The 20,276-nt window shown below is 44.6% G+C and overlaps 1 protein-coding gene across 7 annotated transcripts in view; it reads right to left on the bottom strand.

Annotated features, from left to right (window-relative positions):
* Positions 1–20,276, bottom strand: part of PIKFYVE (phosphoinositide kinase, FYVE-type zinc finger containing) — a 1,728,392-nt gene that overhangs the window by 1,146,492 nt on the left and 561,624 nt on the right. For all 7 annotated transcript variants that reach the window (XM_069615611.1, XM_069615606.1, XM_069615608.1 and 4 more), the window contains one exon: positions 10,293–10,473. In XM_069615611.1, the coding sequence (XP_069471712.1) occupies positions 10,293–10,473 (181 nt within the window). The remainder of the gene's footprint in view (positions 1–10,292; positions 10,474–20,276) is intronic.

Raw genomic sequence — 20,276 nt, 5'->3', positions numbered from 1 at the left:
TAGTATTCTTGTAAGAGGTCCCTCATGGCGAGGTTATCCTTAGTGGGTGCCTTTGGCCCTACCCCTTTAGCGCACCACCAGTCTAATCTGGGGTCTGTGATGATGTTAAAATCTCCACCCAGGTTCATCGCACCATCTGCCCATTCGTCCATGACCTTAAGTACTTTATTGATCAACCTGATTTAACCAACGTTGGGTGCATACAGAGTGGCCAATGTAACACGTGCGCCCTGAGATAGCCCCTTGATCCCCAGAAATCTACCCCCGAAGCCCTTTTTCGTTTCAACCTTGGTGAAATGCATTGATTTTCCAAGGAGAATACCCACTCCCTCCTTCTTAGAGGATTTGTGCGAGGCCCAAAAGTTCCTATCTCCTTTCCTTTTATTGTCGACTCTGCCCCACTCCTATTGTGTGTTTCTTGTAAGAAGAGGACTAGCAGTTTTTGTTTATGGAACATATTGCTTGTGAGAGAACACTTGTTCTGTGAGTTTAGGCCCTTCATGTTGAGAGTACCAATCCAGCCTTCAACCATGATCGTCACTACCCTTGTCCTGTGAAATTTCAGTGTGGTCCCCCTGTATCATCTCTTCGCTTGACCCACAGTTCCATGGCGTGGTGTCCCCATTACCCTTGTCCCTCCCCCTCCCCATCCCTTGTCCCCTGTCTCCCTTACCCATTTTGTAAGGCGTTCATCTCCGTCGCCAGACAGACGTCGGGGTTAGTCAACGAACCACCAGGGTTAGTACCCTGGCCCCGGGAAAATTGGTGGTGTGGAACGTTCCCTCCCATCCTCCACTCAAGAGCATTTCCCGATTTTGGTTAAGATCGGAGTCCCAATGATGGTCCCCCTCCGATGTTCTCCTCTAAATGCCCACAACATACAGTGTGCCCCACCAACTGTGAGCTCCTCCGCACATTGGCTTTCGGTGTAAGTCGGAGAAGGTCTCTCCAGTCTTGGAGATTGAGTGCAAACACCCCCCCCAAGACACAACACTCCTCAAGACTCATCGGGTGGGTCCCAAACCTCGTGTCGTGCCCATTAAAAAGAAACCTTACTAACTGTGGCAACACCTAAGGGCAACATATGATTCCCCCAACTTGGAGAACCCCCTGGGGATTGTGTAAGCAACTGCATTACAGAGAATAACATCGTGGCCTTTACATTATGATCATGGGGGTCCACCACGGCCCGCCGGAGGGTGCCTAGTTTTCTGGAACTTCCGAGTGTCCTTCACCTTGTGTTTCCCTTGAGTTAGATCAGGGCCCTGTGGGGCCCAGCTGGGGTCCCCGTCAGTCCCACTCTGATCTCTGGATGTTCCTGGGGGATCCCCAACTAGCTCATCAATGGCTCATTGGATATCTTCTTCCGTCACGAGTTGGTGGCTCTCGCCTTGCCATTCAAAAGCTAAACAGAATGGGTGACCCCAGCGATATCGGACCCCCTTTTCCTGTAGCCATCTGGTGATTGCCACACATGTTTTCCTCATATGCAGTGTGAGGGTGGACAGGTCTTGGTAGATTGCCACCCTTGAGTTGCTGTATTCTATGTCACTCAGGGTCCTCGCCCTCTCCAGTACCCTCAATTTATTTCTGTAGTAGGGGAATCTCGCCAGCACTGAGCGTGGACCCCTTCCGCCTCCAACCGCCCAATGGACCCTGTCGATCAGGACTGTCTCCCCAGAGTCAGTTCCTAGGACAATCTTGATATCTTATACCTTGCCCTCTAGACCCGCCTGGGTCTCCCCCTCCACCTCTGCCAGGCCGAAGATCTGCAGGTTGTTTCTCCATTCGCGGTTTTCCATGTCGTCGACCTTGAGACAGAGTTCTCCCTCTCGGCGCTGTATCTCTCTAAATCTCACCTCCATCTGTGTTTCAAGGAGGACGGTAGATACCTGGTTGTTTTCCACCCCCTCCATTCGGTCCTCCAGCTTGGAGACTTTGGCTGTGAGGTCATCCAGCTTGGCTCCCATGTCTGTCTCATCCCTCTAATTTCAGAGGATCGTCTGAATGTTGTTCTGCATGGTGTTCATGTCGGGAGCCGGGGTGGAGGAGGTTCCGGTCCCCATCGCTGGGTCTCCAGGTGTGAATTGGTATTTCGCTAGGGTTTCTTTCCAACTCATGGGCTGCTTCTCCCCCTAGATCTCTGTGGTTTCTTGATGCCCCCAGTTGGTATCTCCCCGAAATCAGAGCCTGCCCCCTTGCCTCCGCCCCAGCCTGTGTGATATATTACGTGGTAGGCAAGTCCTTGTGGTTTATTTCACATATTCAGGATTCCCACAGTCCACAGGACCCAACTTTACAGTCGCCAGTGTGCTTTGCTCCTTCAATCATCCGGGCCTGGCCACCAGCAATGCTTTGAGTTCGGGTCTGCACCCGAGAGGTGCTCTGATGCCTTCTATGTCAGTCTGCTTAGGGCCCCAGGTGGTTACCTGCTTATACCTCTGGGTTCAGTGTCGGGGGTATCCTCTTATTTTGGCACTCCCCTGCCTGCGCCTCCCAAGTGTGGCAAGGGGGGCAGTGACACGGGGGGGTAGTCTGTGTCACCTTTCCTGACGTTTGTTGGTACTCACAGTTGGGCCCTCATGGGCATGTGGGTCCAGTTGTAAAACCGCTGGGGTGGTGGCCCCCGGGGTGTTCGCTCAGGTCCAGCAGTCTGTGATGGTGTCCAGGGTTGTCTCCAAGAAGCGGGGGCGGGGTGGTGGAGCGAGGACTCCCTTCACCAGGGTTTCATGCGTGTCCCTTCACTGGGGAGGCAGGCTCCTACAGTCCCTGCTTCCCGTGGGTGCTTGCCCCAGACAGTTCTCTTCATGGGGCCCACGCAGGCTCCAGCTTTGGCCCAGGCCTGTAAGGGGGCAGCCAGAGGAGAGCCGCAGTGGCCGTTGAGTGCTCCCTGCCGTTGTGCCACGGCCCCACCTGCCGCTCCCCCTCGGGGCCGCCCCACTCAGACAGCCGCATTCTCCGGGTGTCCAAGGCGACCTCCTCAGATGCCCAGGCGACGTTGGGCCCAAGTCGGAAGGAGCGGAGAGGAGGGGAGGGGAGGGGAGGGAGGGAGGGGCCCAGGCACGCTCCCGCGACAGCCCGGGCAGGCCAAGAGATCCGCCGGTGGGGGAGAGGAGAGCGAGGCTATGCTACTGGAGCCCCTGGTTGGCGGGGGCCCAGGAACGCCTCAGGCCGCACTGCATCTCGGCCTGCCCCTCCCTTCTGTGCCACGCTGGATGCGGAGAGCAGGTAGGTCCCCTCCGTGCGATGTCCTGTGGTCAGGGTCCCCAGGGGAGCCCCAGCTCCCCCACTGGATGTCCCGGCACGGCTGCAGACGGCCGGGCCAGCAAGCTGGATGCGGCAGAGGACTCCTCCCCTGCAGGGTAAAAAGTCAGCTCTGCGTTCCCCGGCTCACTGCGTCACAGGGCCAGATGCGGGAGGGGAAGCATCATATTCCTCCAACGAATATCTCCGGATCAGGAGCGCCTCCAGATCTCGGTCGGGTGTCCTAGGGTTCCTTGCAAGTTCCAAAAGCTGATTTTCCTCATTTAGAGGGGGCAGCGTTCGTTTTTTCGCTCCATCTCCGGACTTATCCCGGGGCCATATGGGGAGTTTATGGATCAGGCAGCCATCTTGCCCCCTGGTGGCCACCTCATTTGCAGTATTTTAGACTACGTGCAGTGAGTTCCCACTTGAACTGCTGACTACACCACTTGCACTTCTTGATCCACTCAGCTAATGCGTGCAATCTTGTTTCTTCTATCTATTGCATGCCTCAGGAGTAGGATGCAAGGGATAAACTAGACTCTAGTGTAAAATGGGAGGAGGATACTGGCATCGATTTTAGTGATAAGCAATGGGCTAAGCTAGGTAAATCCACAAGGGTCTGTGCCATAAATACTTGTTCTAAGATGATCCAATTTAGAAACTTGCAAACAGCCTATGATCTGGTCCTGTGATGTGGAACAGGACTACTGTTCCATGGCCACTGTTTCGGCTAGACCCCGGAAAATCTGGTCTGGCCCCATTTTTGGCTTTGCTCAATGCGCAGGCTATGGAGACTACTACAACAGCGAAGGAGCCTTTAGACCCACCATAGTGGAGTTAAACGTCTAGTGTTGTTGCCAATGGATGCAGTATGTGTAAGAGGAGTTTTCCTAAAGTCCCACTTGGCGGTAAGAGTATAGTAAGCTATCCCAGTGGTTTGTAGATCCCTAACTCTTATTATCAATCTGTACTACTCATAGAAATTGGAAGAGTGACAGAGCAGTCAGGCATATCTAAAGACGAAGATGAGAGCTGTAGATAAGTACACTGAACCTAGTTAGTAATGCACATCAAAGGAACACTTACACATACATTTTTATTAAAATATTAAAATATAGATTATATTTACACAAAAGTCACTGTTAAATTCTTAGCACAATACACCAACACAAATAGGTATACTTTTAATACTTGCAAAAGGCCACTTCTTAGTTTATTTTTTGTTCATTTATAACATGCTTAATATCAGTGAGTGGTTTATAAGCGTGGGATCAGGATTAAAACCTGTGTTACACAACATTGTCTTGCTTCCAAGACAAACGCGTTGTACCCGAGCTATCCATCCTCCCCCAAGAAGTAGATAGTTGATGAATATGCACTATAGTTACAGGAGTTTGACAAGTCTCCTGTACTATCAGTAATAACACGCACCCACAAAGTAATACAGTAATTGCATTTAGTGAACAAACATATAAAATTGTGATTTTTGGGAAGGAAAAAAGTTGGTTAGTGTTCTCCTAGCAGAGCTTTAAGTTCTAGAGGCAGTTTCCCAGCAGAGCAAATCTTTTGAAGTCCAAAACGCAACCCTCGCTAAAGGCAGTTCGGGGAGCCTAAAGTCTTAAAAAGCAGAAGTAGTCAAACGTTCCTGTGTATACTTCTACGTTTTTGTCTCTAGGAAAGAAGATACAAGTAGACGTAACCAACGTTTGAGACCCTGTTAAAGGACGTGCTAAAAGGACACAAGCAGCAGTTTCAGTTGGAGGTAAGAGGGGTTGCCTTGGACACCTCTACGTGCACTATAACACTATGGAGCGACTTTATGGAATAAGGTAATCAATACCTTTTTTCTCCTCACAGTACCTTAGGTTTGAAGAAAACATTTGTGGTGGATGTTCCGCGATGTTGCAGCTCTGGACGCAACCTCCATATGCCTTGGTCTGATGACAAAAGGCGGACAAGGTACAGGATGTTTCAGCAGCAGTCTCGAGGGAGGACCTCTGGCACAGCTTTCATCAACTTCTTTAGCCACTCTGCAGTTTTGCGCTTTTTCTGCAGCACCAACAAAGGACGCAATTCGTCCTGTCAATCTTCAGTTCCCGCAGTCACACAAGCTGATGAGGGGGTCTGGACAAGTTGGATTGTGTCACTGGAACGTCCTTGAGGGCTCAGCAAACACTTGTAGGGCTTCGGCTTTTCCACGACGTTGCACTCGAAACAGGCAGCACGTCTCCTGGTATTGGGGTTCCGCAGCTATGGAAACTCACAGGACCTCGGGAAATGGCTCAAATCAAAGTTCGTCTTGGGATTGGTTGTTCCCACCAGTCAAAGGGAAGCAGTTGCCCTCTTCAGAGTTCTTCTGTCGTACAGAACACAGGGTCAGGAAAGCAGTGGTTGCTTCACAGTGTTTCAAAGGGTCTGCAGGTGTCACTGGTAGTCTTCTTTGGTTAATTCAGCTTCAAGTGGTCGACTTGCTTTTCACATAAGGAGACTCTCCTTTTATCCAGTTCCAGCACTCACTCCTCTGCAATCTTCCTCAGCAGTTTAGAGAAAGGGACGCAGCCAGACCCCCAGTGGACGCTGGTGCCATTCAGGCACTCTGGAAGACAAATGACAGGGTGGTGGAAAACTCCTCTGCCACTTCCTACCTGCCCAGACACTCTGGAGCCTGGCAGGGACACTCAAGGGTTCCAGCCAAAGGCAAAACACACACACAGGCCTCCCCCTACGAGAATGGTAGAGAAAGGTCTGACAAAGAAGAACCAAGCTAGTAATGGTGAAAGTTAGTACGTGGGTGCCCCTATTGTGCACTACCGAGGCTATAGACATAGGCTGCGGTAGAAAAATCACACAATAGTAGGTAGGACACGTCCACTGCCATCAGCCTTAACTAGGAGATTAACTATGTGACTAAAAAGTCACAGGAGCAGAGGGAAAGGGGATACTAGGTATCCCTTTGGCATGCCACATAGTGTGGTGTGTGCAATCTCTCAAACTATAACTTTTAGGAGAGATACTAAGTAACCTTAAGAACTTTAGTTACTCTAGGATAAAGAGACACATCTTAAAGGAGGATCCTAAGGGTGCCCAGCAAACTGCCCATAAGGAGCTGGGTGCTGCAATAGTAAAATACAGATGCCTTTAAGAGTTATGGGGGAAAATAGATACCATAGGACAGGTAGAATACAAAGAATATAGTTCCAAAAGACAGAGCTCATAAGAATGAACGGATGAAAAAAAAAAAGCTCCACTCATTCAGGATTTCAGAAAAAGGTCCAAAGTCCAGCAAAAAGTGCACGGGCGGGGATTCTCACTAGGAGAGGGGATGAAGCATAACAATGATAAATCTCACTAACGGTACTCACACCTGTTGCTTTGCATGACTGCTGTTAGGATTGATTTTCTATACTGTGGCCTGGTGGACAGATGTATAGAAGGTCAACCTATATTGTGACAGGTGACAACTCTTTGGAGCTGGAGCCAAACCAGTTCAGCGACAGGCAGTCTAGGCTAAGTTCTTCAGAGGTGGTGAGATTGTAAAGGGTCAACAATGAGTTCACTTAGACATGATGTATATAAATATGGTTATTATTTTTGGACAAACCACACTATAGAAAAAGGACAACTGGCAAGTAGGGTTATCACACAACACTAGCGACATAGATACATATATACATTCACTTATTAAAGGGCATAATATTCAACACAAACTCCAGCAAAGGAAAGGTAAGGTTACTATTATGCACTTAAGGTCCACAGAAAATGATCCCTAACTTAAATTGTCCAGCCCTAAGTTGTCTGGGGCCTTTTGCCCAATAGTTAGGGTAAAAGTTCCACAGAACCTTTGAAGCAGAAAAAAACGCAGGTAGGGTCTATGGGGTCCAGCGAAGGATTCTTATGGTTAGAGTACAAGTTATACTAGCTAACTGAAGTAGCCCCAACTTTCAGAAGTCTTGTGCAAGCAAGCAGTGGCAAAGCCAAAAGTGTTAGAATAAAGTTTATTATAAGCCCATTGACTTATAATGGGAGTATAGGAATAGGCAAGACGCTCTGTAACGTACCCCTGTAGTCCGATTCTTCCCCAGACTTGGCAGGACAAAGAAAGAGGGTCTGAGGTTGCTTTTCCCGCCAAATGTGGTCAGGTAAGCGATTTTGGATGGTGGTCACTGCAGCACGGCGACGCAAAGGGACTGAATTGCCGCGGTCTGACTTTCCCTCTGATCTCGGGTCACCTTGAAGCTAGGATGACGGAATTTCACAGAGGCTAGTCCCATAGGGCCAGGTGAGGATCCCACAAGTTCCAGGTCAAAACTTGGAACAGTGACGCCGGCAGCACAGTAGCCCAAAATCGGAGCTGGTCAGCCACAAGGCGGTCCTGGGGCTCATCCGGGTATCGAGCAGACATCAGGAATGGATGTTCCCTCCATTACAAGGGTCCCAGCTCCCTCACAGGACTGCTAAAGATCTTAAGCAAGACAGGGCTCCTCCAGGACAGCAGCAGAAGTTGGTAGCCAGCCTTCCTTCCGACGGGTCTCCGGTTTCTTCGCAGGTCTCACAGCTGGATAGGAGTCTTGGCTCCTTCAGGTTTCTCCAGGATCTCAGAGCAATGAGTGCAAGGTTCCTCTCATCATAAAAGCTAGGTAAAACCTGCTGCTGTCACTACCCAATGACAGGACAAGCCCACACACACAGCCCAGCATTGGTCCAATCAGGACCATTGGTGGGAACATTCATACATACCACTCCTACACCCTGAAACCAGTTTGAGGATTGGGAACAGAAAGTCCCAGCCCACATCCTGCCAGCAAACACACAGCCCTCCAGTAGCATGCCAAAAGCTTCTGCTTACCCGGGCACTGGAAGCCCTTCTAAGGATTTTCCTGGCCTCACAGGCCAGGAAGAAGACTAAAGAACAAGGTGGCAAAAGGACAGACGAAAAAACAGGTGGCACGGCCATGTTTGGACACTAGCCACAGTTAGTAGCCAAAAGCGGGAAACACGGTAAAGCTAAAATGAAAAGCCCCAAAGAGAGGGAAAAAGTCACTGCTGCCACCAGATTACTCTTTTAGCACACCTAGACTAACCAAAAATCCTCTGAGTGTTAGTCTAGGGCAACACAACATTGTACCACATTGTACTGTAGTGTAAACTGCATTGTACAATGATAAAAAAATACCCCAAGTGATACAATGTAACCAAAAGTAGTAACACAGTTACACGACTGAGGGAAACAATGTTTCCCAGTACCGACAGCCTGAAGGACATGTTAGTTTCCCCATACCAGATTAGCAAAAGCCAGTCTATTTTAAGGCTTCACTGCACTGCAAAAAGAGCAGGTTACAATTAAAAATAAAAGTAACAAGTTTGGGGGTTCCATAAAGATGCAAGGAAATGTGCAGTAAACAGAAAATCCTAAGTGGTTCCTCGCATTGCCTTTATATTGTTTTGATGAATGCAGATAGATTTATGCATTTCTCCGTTTTCCAGTTCTCTTTTCAGACTCTACAGATGCCTTTTGTAATATTTTGATTGTTAAAATGTACTTGATTAAGACGTGAATCTTAACAAAGTTTAAAAAAATAAACCAAAGGATGACCACAGAGGGACAAAGACTTGGAGTAAGTTTAAGACTTTTTATGCAAAAGAATTTTATCACACTGAGACGTGGGGAAAATCTGGAGAAACGATTATGTCATCCTCTGCTCTAGTTTATTAAGTATTTCTTTAGTATGGCTAGAATACTTTTCTAGTACTGATAGGCATTCATCCAACCTAATACATGTATGTTGTTAACCCGAACAAAAGAGTGTTAAAAGCATGGATGCATGTTACTCTGGTTAGGTGGACTATAGAGCAAACGCTGCAGAAAGCCACTGTTAAACCCTTAAAAACGATTCCATGTGTTACTATCCCCGCGAAAATATCACCATACAAAAATATCGCCATATTTTTGCGTCGATATTAAGGCATGGAACCTGCGGGAGACACCCCAGCAACCGCTGCATTATTTTTAAAGGAGCGGGGGACACCCCTGCATCCTCTGCTCCTAAAAACCTCAAAAATTATCCCTCCCAAAAATATCGCCTATGGCCGTTCCAGACGACCATATAAATGGCAATATTTTTGGTGGGGATAATATGTAGTGATACGCTTAAAACATTGTAAACCTTATGAAGAAGTGGTCGCGTGTGCCTAATTTCGCTTTTCAAGGGAACAGTGAATTTTGCATCTTTATACACGCTAAAAACAATTGCTAATAAAAGAAGTCAAGTGTGTAAACATTGTATCTCCAGTTGGAGAGAGAGCAAGCATTGCCCAAGCCAAGAGTATTCCCTTATTAAGACTGAAAGCAGCATTTCTTAAAGCCAGAAAACCATCTAACCAATACTATGACCCCAATAGAAATTTAACCTTGCGTAAAATACAAGTGTGGCTAACAGTTGGCAGAGAAATGAAGGCAAAGTTGGGGAAGGGAAACTTGCTGCTCAAAAACATTATTTGAAGTTGGCACAATATATGTTGCCTAAGACTGTCAGAGAAAGGAAAAATGGGTCCTAAAGGCAAACCTAGGTTGTTGTTGTGGCAGACAGACAAGAGAAGCAAAGAGGCTGCCCCTTTTGAAGAGAAATATTCAGAGGAAGAGTGCCTTGCCTATTTCAAGGTGTTGAAGTGCCTTGAAGTAAATCTTGTCAGAACCAAAACCTATTTTGAGTCACAAAGTACTGAAGCCGTGGTTGCATCACAAAGTGCTAAAGGTGTAGTAATATATATCAGGTTGTTAGTAGATGCATGATTGAGTAGCACGAGTGGAGTACTATTAGACAAAGGAGAAGGTCCTCATGGCACACTGTGGTAGAGGGAAGTTGTTTAAGCAGCAGTAGCAGTACTGGGAAGTCATCCTGACAAAGAGATCTATTGTGAATCGTAATCTTGTAAAGGGAGACATTCTAACTGTTCACCAAGAACCGTGTTCCACTAACATTTGGCCTCGCATTGCTGACCTCTCACACCTTGTTTCACATGGATGTCGGAGAAGAACTGAGGCTTACTTTCTTAATGTGGACAAACTGGCGAACGTCCATGTCATCATCTTTATTCTTGACATCTGGGCGGACTGTTTGGACCACTTGGCAGACCACGGGCACAATGACATCCTTCCAAGACAAGGACAGTGACTCATTGTACAGGAGCTGCTGCAGAAGAGCCATCATGTGGCTGTGGTTTGCTGACCTGTAGAGGCAACAGATGAGATCAGAGAAATAAAAACATATTTTGCAAAGAGGTACTGCAATGTAAAATTCTGAAAGCTTGATGCTAAGGATCGACATTTGTGAATACTATGGGCAATGATTGTACATGTTTCATCACATCGCGCATAAATACCACCACATTCTTTATAACACAAATGGCTTCTTTTAATTCAAATTCAATTTGATTTCAATTCAGTAATGAAATAGTAGTTTAATGCACCTGCTCCAAAGATTTGTAAATATTACAGCCACAAGTTTAAACCCTGGAGCATATACACATCCTTTTTATCAACGGAGGTCAATAAAGAGCACCATAGCATAGTGCATTCCTTTAGGAAAGATTTCTCTTTTGACAACTTTGTCCCCATAGTTCTGTGGACACACAAACCTTTTGCTTTTGTTTTTGAACCTGTCCTCAATTTATACAGGGAAGTTTCACTCCCCTAATATTTTGCTCATTTGTTATGGGGAAACTGATCAGTCCTTCAGGCGACCAGTACTGAGAAAATATGTTTCCCATGTTTTGTCTTTTACTTTTTGTAACATTGCACACAGCAACTTACAAAGCAGTTAAATGGGGATACACTTATCACCCTAGCTTTTTAGTTACTTTCATATGTGCCGAAAGAGGAGCTCATGACAATGATTATATTTTTACCAGTTTTGTTATATTTCAAGTGTGTCCATTTGCGTTTACCGCGTATGGCTACTAAATATGACTATTGCCCTAAAATGGCCATGCCACAAGATTTTCCCTTGTCCTTCTGTCTGTCTCAGTAAGGGGGTGGGATTGTCTGGTCCCATTCAACTATCCTGGAGCCAGACAGTCTGTCCCTGATCAAACAACTACTGGCTGTTTGAATGGTGTCGGTTACACTGCATCTCTGGAGTGTCCTAGATGGCTCAGCAAAGGCTTGGACGGATTCGGCCTTTCCACTTTGATGCATTCGAAATGGACAGCAGGTCTCCTCGTATTGGAGTTCCTCAGCTCTGAAAACTCACAGGACCTCGGCAGACAGCTCACATCAGTTAGCCTTGGGACTGGTTGTTCTCACCAGTCAAACAGAAGGAGTCGCCCTTTTCGGAGTTCTCTGTTCCTCTGTCACAGAGAAAACAGAGTCAGGACAGCAGTGGTTGCTTCACGTTGTTGCAAAGGGTCTGCAGGCGTCTCTGGCCCTCTTCTTCTTTGGTTACTTCAGCTTCCAGTGGTCTACTTGTTTTTCACTCCAGAAGCCTCAACTTTTATACAGTTCCAGCACTCACACCTCTATAATCTTCCTCAGCAGTTTACAGAAAGGGTTGTTTGGCTGTCCAATCAGGACAGCCGGACCCCCAGTGGGAGCTGATCCCATTCAGGCACTCTGGCAGACAAAGGACAGCGGGGTGGAAAACTCCTGGCCCACTTCCTGCCTGCCAAGAGACTCTGAAGCCTAGGTGGGGACACCCAAGGGTTCCCGCCAAAGGCAAAACACACACACAGGCCAACCCCTCCCAAAATGGTAGAAGGGCTAACAAAGATAAACTACGCTAGTAATGTCAAAAAGAGAAGGGAGGACCCAATGTGGTACTTGGATGGCCCTATTGTGCACTACTGAGGCTAGGGACATAGCCTGCGGTATAAAGATTACACAGTTCCCTGCCACCAGCCATAACTACGAGATTGTCTATATGTCTAAACAGTCACAGGAGCAGAGAGAACGGGGATACTAGGTATCCCTTTGGCACTCCACATAGGGTAGTGTGTGCAATCTCTCAGACTATAAAGTTTTAGGAGAGATACCAAGTATCTCGCGATCCTTAAGAACTGTAGTTACTCTAGGATAAAGAAAGGAATCTCAAAGAAGGACGCTGAGGGTCCCCAGCAAAACTGCCCATAAGAAGCTGTGTGCTGCAATAGTAAAATACAGATGCCTTTAAGAGTTATGGAGCAATATAGACTCCATAGGGCAGGTAAAATACAAAGATTAGAGGTCCAAAAGACAGAGCTCATAAGAATGAATGAGTAGAAAAGGCTCCACTCATTCAAGATTAAAGAAAAAGGTCCAGAAGTCCAGCAAAAAGTGCTGAGGGTCACACTAGGAGAGGGGATGAAGCATACAAATGATAATTCTCCCCAACAGTGGGACAGCACCTCTTCCTTATTCATAGGTGCTTCTGAGGCTGCTCTGCTAACCTGTTGATGTGGCCTTTTATATACTGATTTTTGGAGCTCATAAAATGTAATCTCCAATGCCATTTGCTGATGCTTACATTTCTTCATCGGTCGCTGTCGTAGTTGCCATACCTTTGTTTACCTATTGGGCATTTTTGTTCATAAAAATGGCCCTAAATAATTGGTATCAGGTAATATATTTGCAGCAAAAATGTTGCCAGTAAAAAAGAATTGGGGCAAAAATGCCATGGTTTGACCCGGTAAAGGTGTACCCCATTATACCATTTAATGGGTCCGGAGGTTGCGGGGGTGTCCCCTGCATTCTTTTACATGATTGTGGCGCAAAAAACCACAAAATTTGTGCCGCGATATTTTGTATTCACAGCCATTTTTGCCGCGCCGCAATTTTAAGACATGGAACCACATAATTGGCTCTTGTATTAAATTATCAGACTCCCAGTGTTATTCCAGTGTCCTGTATCTTGTTGGTTATCTTTATTTAATAAAGCTTCCCTACATTAACTGGGTCCTTTTCCCTCAACAAAAATCTGACATTTGTCCAGTGTCCTGTCTTCTATTATCTTATTTGATAAAAATTGTATATATTTATTTATTTATATTTTACATACATAACAAAACGGTAACAAGTTAAGTGACTATGTACAAGGGAACACAATAAATCAAATACATATATTACACATTCACCAACATGGCAGATTATCCCTCCCCCCCTTAAATAATATGAAAAAAAACATGCATAGTAAATCGTTAAACATTCGCCAGATTTTGTCATACACAGTCAATTTGTTCTTCAACTTATAATTCATCGTTTCTACTTTTGAAAGTCTGTGCATCTCCTCGACCCATTCGTCAAATGAAGGAGCAATATTTGCCTTCCATCCTCAGATAATAAGATGCTTGCCTACAATTGAGCCCCTGAAGGGCCATTTTTTATGTGCAGAACTGAGTTCAATTAACCCAGAATCATCTCCCAGTATCATCGTTTTGAAATCTAAATTCAGATTCAGACCTGTGATTCTCCCACAAGCCTCAAACACATCTGACCAGAAATCATGTACACGTATACAGCTCCACAACATGTGTTCCAATGAGCCCATTTCTTGCAAACAGCCCCAACAATCATCACAGTTTGAAAGACCTCTTTTTTTCATTATCTCTGGGCACCAATATACTCGATTTAATATTTCAATTTGACGAGATCTCGCCCAAATTAACCAAGCAAAGAGCAACATTTCAACAAATATCTTACCAGTTCTCAGGAGAAATATAAAAATCAATCCTTCTGCTCCATTCCTCCCGCAGTTGGCCATTTCCTTTAAAATGTGTCACCATCATTTTATACAATCTACTAGCAAGCCCACCTTCACCCATTTTAGGATTAGCAAGAAAAATGTCTAAATCCAAAGTATTCGTCCAATCACTTCACCTACTGACTTCTTCAAACGCCTAAAGGGAAGAGTCGGATAAGTTCCTAAAGTCCCATTTGTGCCTAACCTTATTTGCCGTCATCCAACGGCCATCTATACCCAGGTCACAAATCTTTTCACTACCACAGAGAAACCAGTTAGGCCAATAAAGCGTATTGCAGTTTTCTCTGATCTTAGGATTCATCCAAATGGACGCCATTTGACATCTGAATGCATCTTTGCCCAAACGATCTAACAGCTCATACCATGCAGTGCGTTAAGCACCCGTCACAATTGTTCTACTGCCTTATACTTTGGTATTTGTAGTAAGCAAAGCCTCAGGACCAAGAGGGCCAAAGGTATTAGATTCTGTGATTGCCCAAGGATCAGGCACCTGACTTAGGAAGGGAATAAATGTCTGTGCTGAAAAGGCCAAATGATAGGTTTTAAAATTTGGAATCCCCAGTCCGCTCTGATCATTTGGGAGCTGTAATTTCCAAATGTTAAACCTAGCTGGCTTTCTGTCCCAGAAACATTCTTGAATCATACGATCTAGGTCCTGCCAGTACTGATCTTTAATTTTTAAAGGTAGCATACCTGTAATGTAATTTATTTTTGGAGCCAAATTCATCTTAAGGGCATTGATCTTGCCCCACAATGATAAGTTAAGAAGCGACCACCTTTCTAGATCGATTTTGAAATCATTACAGACATCACGCATGTTTTCTTCAACCATACTAGAAAAAGATGGTGTCAGCCAAATAACTAAATGACGTAGTCTAACATCACACCATCTAAAACCAAATCCAGTGACTTGAATTTTATCACATTGTTGAGTAAGTGGCAAAACCTCCGATTCAAGCCAATTAATTTTGTACCGTGATGTTTTTTGAAAGTTAGATAAAATCTGCATCAGGCATGGGAGAGAAACATCCAAGTTTTGTAGAACCAATAACAGATCATCTGCATAAAACCCGATTTTCGGCATGATTCCCCAAAATTTGACACCAAACAAACCAGGATCTATTTTGAGGGCAATAGCCAATGGTTCAATCGCTAGTATAAACAAAAGCAACGAAAATTGACAACCCTGTCTGGTACCATGCTTTAAACTAAATGGTTCGGACTTGATCCCATTAGTTTTAACATCAGCGGTTGGATTTGAGTACAACAACTGCACCCAAGAGATGAATTCACCACAAAGATTAATTTCTCTCAAAACCGAATACAGGTAATCCCAGTTCACTATTGAACGCTTTTTCAGCATCAAAGGAAAAGACAACAGCATCATAATCACCCTCATACGCCTTTTCCATAGTACGTAAATGTTTACGAATATTGCTAGAGGTGCGTCTGTTCTTCATAAAGCATGATTGTTCTTCACCAATCAATTTTGGAAGAAATCTTTCCACCCTTAAAGCCAATACTTTAGACAGGATTGTGTTGTCTGTATTAATAAGGCTAATAGGGCGACAACTAGAAAGGAGATTCCTGTCTTTTCCCTTTTTCAAGAAAACAGAGATTGATGCGTGACATGTACTCAAGGGAAATATCTTGTTTATTTTGCTAGAAAGATACATATCTTTCAAAAGTTCTAGGGCTGAATTTGGAAGAATTTTATAAAATTCAATTGGGAGTCCATCCGGACCAGGGGGATTTACCTGTATTTAACTTGGAGATAGCATTTTTCAGTTCGTCCATTGAAAGATCAGTGCCCAAAATCACGACTCAGCATCAGAGAGCCTAGGGATTGTTAGAGTACCAAAGAATTCCTCACCTTTGCCTGTAATGTCTGCCTCATTGTGGTAGAAATCCATGTAATAACTACAGAATATTAAATTGATTTGTTTTGGGTTAAATGTTATCTTACCATCTGTGTCAATGATAGGCTCATAGCAGAATCACAATTCTTCCTTTTCAACCTGTACGCAAGTCATCTGTCGCATTTTTCACCCTTTTCAAAGTAAGCACACTGAGAATAGAATAAGCTCTGTTCAGCTTTCAAAGAGTATTCCATCAAACTCTCTTAAGTTTCTTCAAAATCCCCATTTTGGTAGAATTAGTTGGATCATTCATCAAATCACTAGAGACAGTATTGATTTTCTGTTCAAGTTCTTTTTTAACTTTACCTTCTTTTTTATATTTACCACTAGATAAGCTTAATCAAAATCCCTGCATAGAACACTTGAAAGCCTCCCAAACATTTCCTGAACTAACCTCACTAGTATGATTCTCCTCTACAAACAAATTGGCCTCTGAAACTATTCTATCTAGAATATCATCCAACAATATACATGTATTTAGTTTCCAAGAAGATGATCTACAACATTCAAGCATTGTTACTGGAGCATGGCCACTCACAAGAATATTATCAATATCACAAGAAATAAAACTTTCTGACAAAGCCCCACCAGTGAAAAGCATGTCTAGCCTCGAGTATACTCCATGTGCTCCTGAGAAAAACTATATTCTCGCTTGTCAGGGTGTGTAAGGCACCAATTATCTTTTAAGTTATGTTTCACCATGAGCAACAAGAGTGCTTGATGATGTGGGTCAATCCAGCCAGCCCTTCTAGCAAGGCTTCTATTAAGCGCCGGGTCAACAACAGTATTAAAATCACCCCCAAGGAGGACATTTGGCCAATTCAAACCTTGTAATGTCTGGGCCACCATTCTAAAAAATGTACCATTGTCCACAGTGGGCACATAAACATTGCATAAAATCAATTGCTCCCCCTGAATCTCGATCAGCAAAGCAACCGTTCTCCCATGTTTATCAGCACACTCTTTCCAAACTTTAACAGGTGCTTGTTTTAGAACTATGATAGCAACCCCCCTAGATCTAGATGAGAAAGAGGAACCTGCAGCATAACCAATCCAATCCTTCTCCAGCTTTTGAATTTCATCATCTATGATGTGTGTTTCTTGAAGAAAGCAAACATCCACCTTCATTTCGTCTAAAACCGTAAGTCCTTTTTTTCTTTTAATGGAATTATTAATTCCATTTACATTCCAGGACACCACACAAAAGTCTTCTTTTTTCATGCTAATTGACCGAGCAGTCACAGCTACACATTTAACAGAAAACTAAAACAAAAAGTAAAAGAAAAAGAAAAAAACTTCTAAAGAAACAGTCAAAACTGAAGTCTATTCAACCTAGAAAACAGAGAAACAATCGAAAAGAACAAACTCTAGGACCATTCCCAAATGCCTAGAGAACTAGCCAGCTAAAAGTAAGTTCTGGAATAAAACTGAAGGACCCCCGTGATCAACCCAGCTCCCTTCCTTGTAGGGAATGTTGGTTATTTCGAAGAGAAATAACTATTCATGCATCAGTGTGAAAGAATCACTAGAGCCAATCTTTGATATGAATTAAATCTATTTCACCAGTGTTAGTACAATCCTTTTTGGTAACACCAACATCAGCTGGGCAATGCATACCCCAAACCCCCAATTTGTGCAGCAAAAGAAAACTTTACGGAACCTCTTCAATTAAACAAGTTTCAGTGAACACCCAGAAGAGCATTGTTTAAAGACGTGAAGGCAGGCGCTCTGTTACCAGTCTTTAGCTTCTCCTAACGCACGTTTTCATGACTTCATCAATCTTAAGGGAGGCTGAGTTTTGTTTCAGGCAGGTCTGCACTTCTGTTTCAGGTGTGACAAGTTAATTAGCTCTGAGGATTCTGGTACTTGTATTTTTCGCACTTGATTTTGCTGGCAGGTGACTGGAAACAACTCCCTCCATAGCACAAATCTTCCCCTTGATGGGAGGGGGGAAAGCCATGGTTGTGGCTCTCCAATGTAAGGCATGATGGCCCTGCTGCACTGCCTTTCCCGGGATTTCTGCAACAATGTTTAAAGATGTAAAGGCAGGCGCTCTGTTACCAGTCTTTAGCTTCTCCTCCTAACCTCCAATTTCACACATCGCAGTCCTGCCCATTACGTTGCGGGCAAACTTCCACACACATTCCGTAATAATACGTACTTGACTGAAGAAACATCGCTTAGGTTCCATAGACTAGTGTGCGGTATGCGCCCAGCACAAAGGAAATCCAAGATTCCATTGGCATGAAACCACAACACCATTTGCAATAGTAAAAACACTGACTTAAACCATGAAAAGTAAAATAAAATAGGTTAACCATAACAGTTCAAGGTTGATCACCAGGGGTCATGAAATCCAACGCTAATTGAGGGGAACGGAGGCAGCTTTTTCTCCTTTATGTTGTTCTAGCCAGTGCAAGGCTGGAGCAGGGTCAGAAGTGCACTTCTCACCATCAGTGTCAGGTCCCCGGGTAACAGAAGACATTAGGTTAGCCATTACTAAGTGTCAATAGTGGCTAGGTTAGGTCAATTGCATTGAAATGTCATTTCCTTACTCTAACCATCATATCAGCTAGCAGGTCCCAGCTCAAGATGGTGGAGTACTTCCTGTCCAGCAGTGATTGGCTAATGACTAATGTGATGCAGTTTGGAACCTAAGGAGAGGTTCTAAACTGCCTTTTATTCAAGTCCTGCTCAGGAGTGGTCACAGCGTTCAAAAGCTCCATAGAATTCCATAGAAACCCAAGTAAAGAATCCACATTACCAGGAGGATAAGTCATCTGAAAGCGCCTGACACAAGATTCAGATAAGTGACTTTAAATAAGAACTAGCGTTTCAGTGGAAAATCAATTGAAAAAAGTGCATGTACAGAACAGTTTGTTATGAAGTTATGAAGTTAAATTGACTGGAAATCAAAAGGAAAGCATCAACTGTTTAATGAAACTGGTGCTGTTCCATGGACACATGTAAATAGTTGTATTATTTGTTGAACATTACTGCGCATGCAAGCGTCTGTTTTCTTAACGGAGCGCCGAGTTCTTAGCGCGTGAGAAAAGCATTGCAATGTTATTTTCTTTTTTGTTGCACGCATCGTATAGCCGCATTTGAAGAATAGACCTAGCGGCGTGGCACGATGTGCCTCAGAGGTCTGAAGGGGTGTCGCGTGTGGAGATAAGATTACCGTTGATGGGTGCGTGTGACATTTCAATTTTTCTCAATTGAAGCCGGCGCGCCAAGACAGCTGACTGCCTACTGATCCATCGAGGCTGTTCAGAGAGTGAAGTAAGTGGAAGTATTAAAACAGGTCAGCAACAATCTATAGATTAAAGAAGTTCCGTTTTGAAAGACTTTCTTTACGGGAGGAACCACACAGTTATTTTTGATACACAGAATCCATTTACAGGAAATAGAAAATAAGGAAAATAAATAAGAATAGCAGAAAACAGTTACTTGGTTTATGGAAAAGTTAAATGAATTGAGGATAAGTTAAAGTTAATAGATAAGAACAAGTTACTTCTTACCTGGTAACGTTCTTTCGATGGGATGTTCCTCCAACGTATTCCTTATCTTTGATAGATCATCTCTCAGCTTGCTGGCCTCGGGAAAAATGTTCAGTAGAGGCCGCTGCGCGTCGACGTCCCTTGAGCCGATGTCCCTCGACAGCCTCCGTATCGGCGCCAATGTCATCACACGTATAAATATACTTGCGCAGCGTCCGTTGCTCAGTTCCGTTTTGACATTAACAGTTGTTTTACATGAATTGGTTATTGACCTTGAAGGAGTGCAAGCTGCAACCACAAGGGAAGTATTACTGCAGGGATGGATGGGAGGGGCGATAAGGAATACGTCGGAGGAACATCCCATCGAAAGAACGTTACCAGGCAAGAAGTAACTTGTTCTTCGAAGAGATTGTGTCCTCCGACGTATTCCTTATCTTTGATAGACTCCCATAGCAGTGGTGTGTAATTGGAGGTGGGAGTAAAACGCCATGTTTCCTTTTAGGAATGGGCAGAATGTAATACGGCTTTGCCAAACCTAGTCTCTTGACTAGAGGAGGAATCCAGGTTGTAAAATCTTGTGAAGGTATGTGCGGACGACCATGTGGCAGCTGCACATATGTCTCGGAACGGAACCCCTCTTTGGAGGGCCGAGGGGGCTGCGATACCCCTGGTTGAATGAGCCCTAAGATTTTGAGGCCACTCTTTCCCTGCTAGTTTGTAACATTCCAGAATGGCCAAAATAATCCACCTGTAAATGATTTGTTTTGTTATCGGTAGTCCCAATTTGTGTCCTGAGTAACCTACGAACAGTTGGTCTGCTTGCCTAATCCTAGCAAGTCTGCTGATGTAAAAGCTTAAAGCCCGCCTTGGGTCCAGCCTAT

Source organism: Ambystoma mexicanum, chromosome 9 (genome assembly GCF_040938575.1).
Source record: "Ambystoma mexicanum isolate Mex_15411 chromosome 9, UKY_AmexF1_1, whole genome shotgun sequence".
NCBI lineage: Eukaryota > Metazoa > Chordata > Amphibia > Caudata > Ambystomatidae > Ambystoma > Ambystoma mexicanum.
This window is presented reverse-complemented; position numbering and strand designations above follow the sequence as displayed.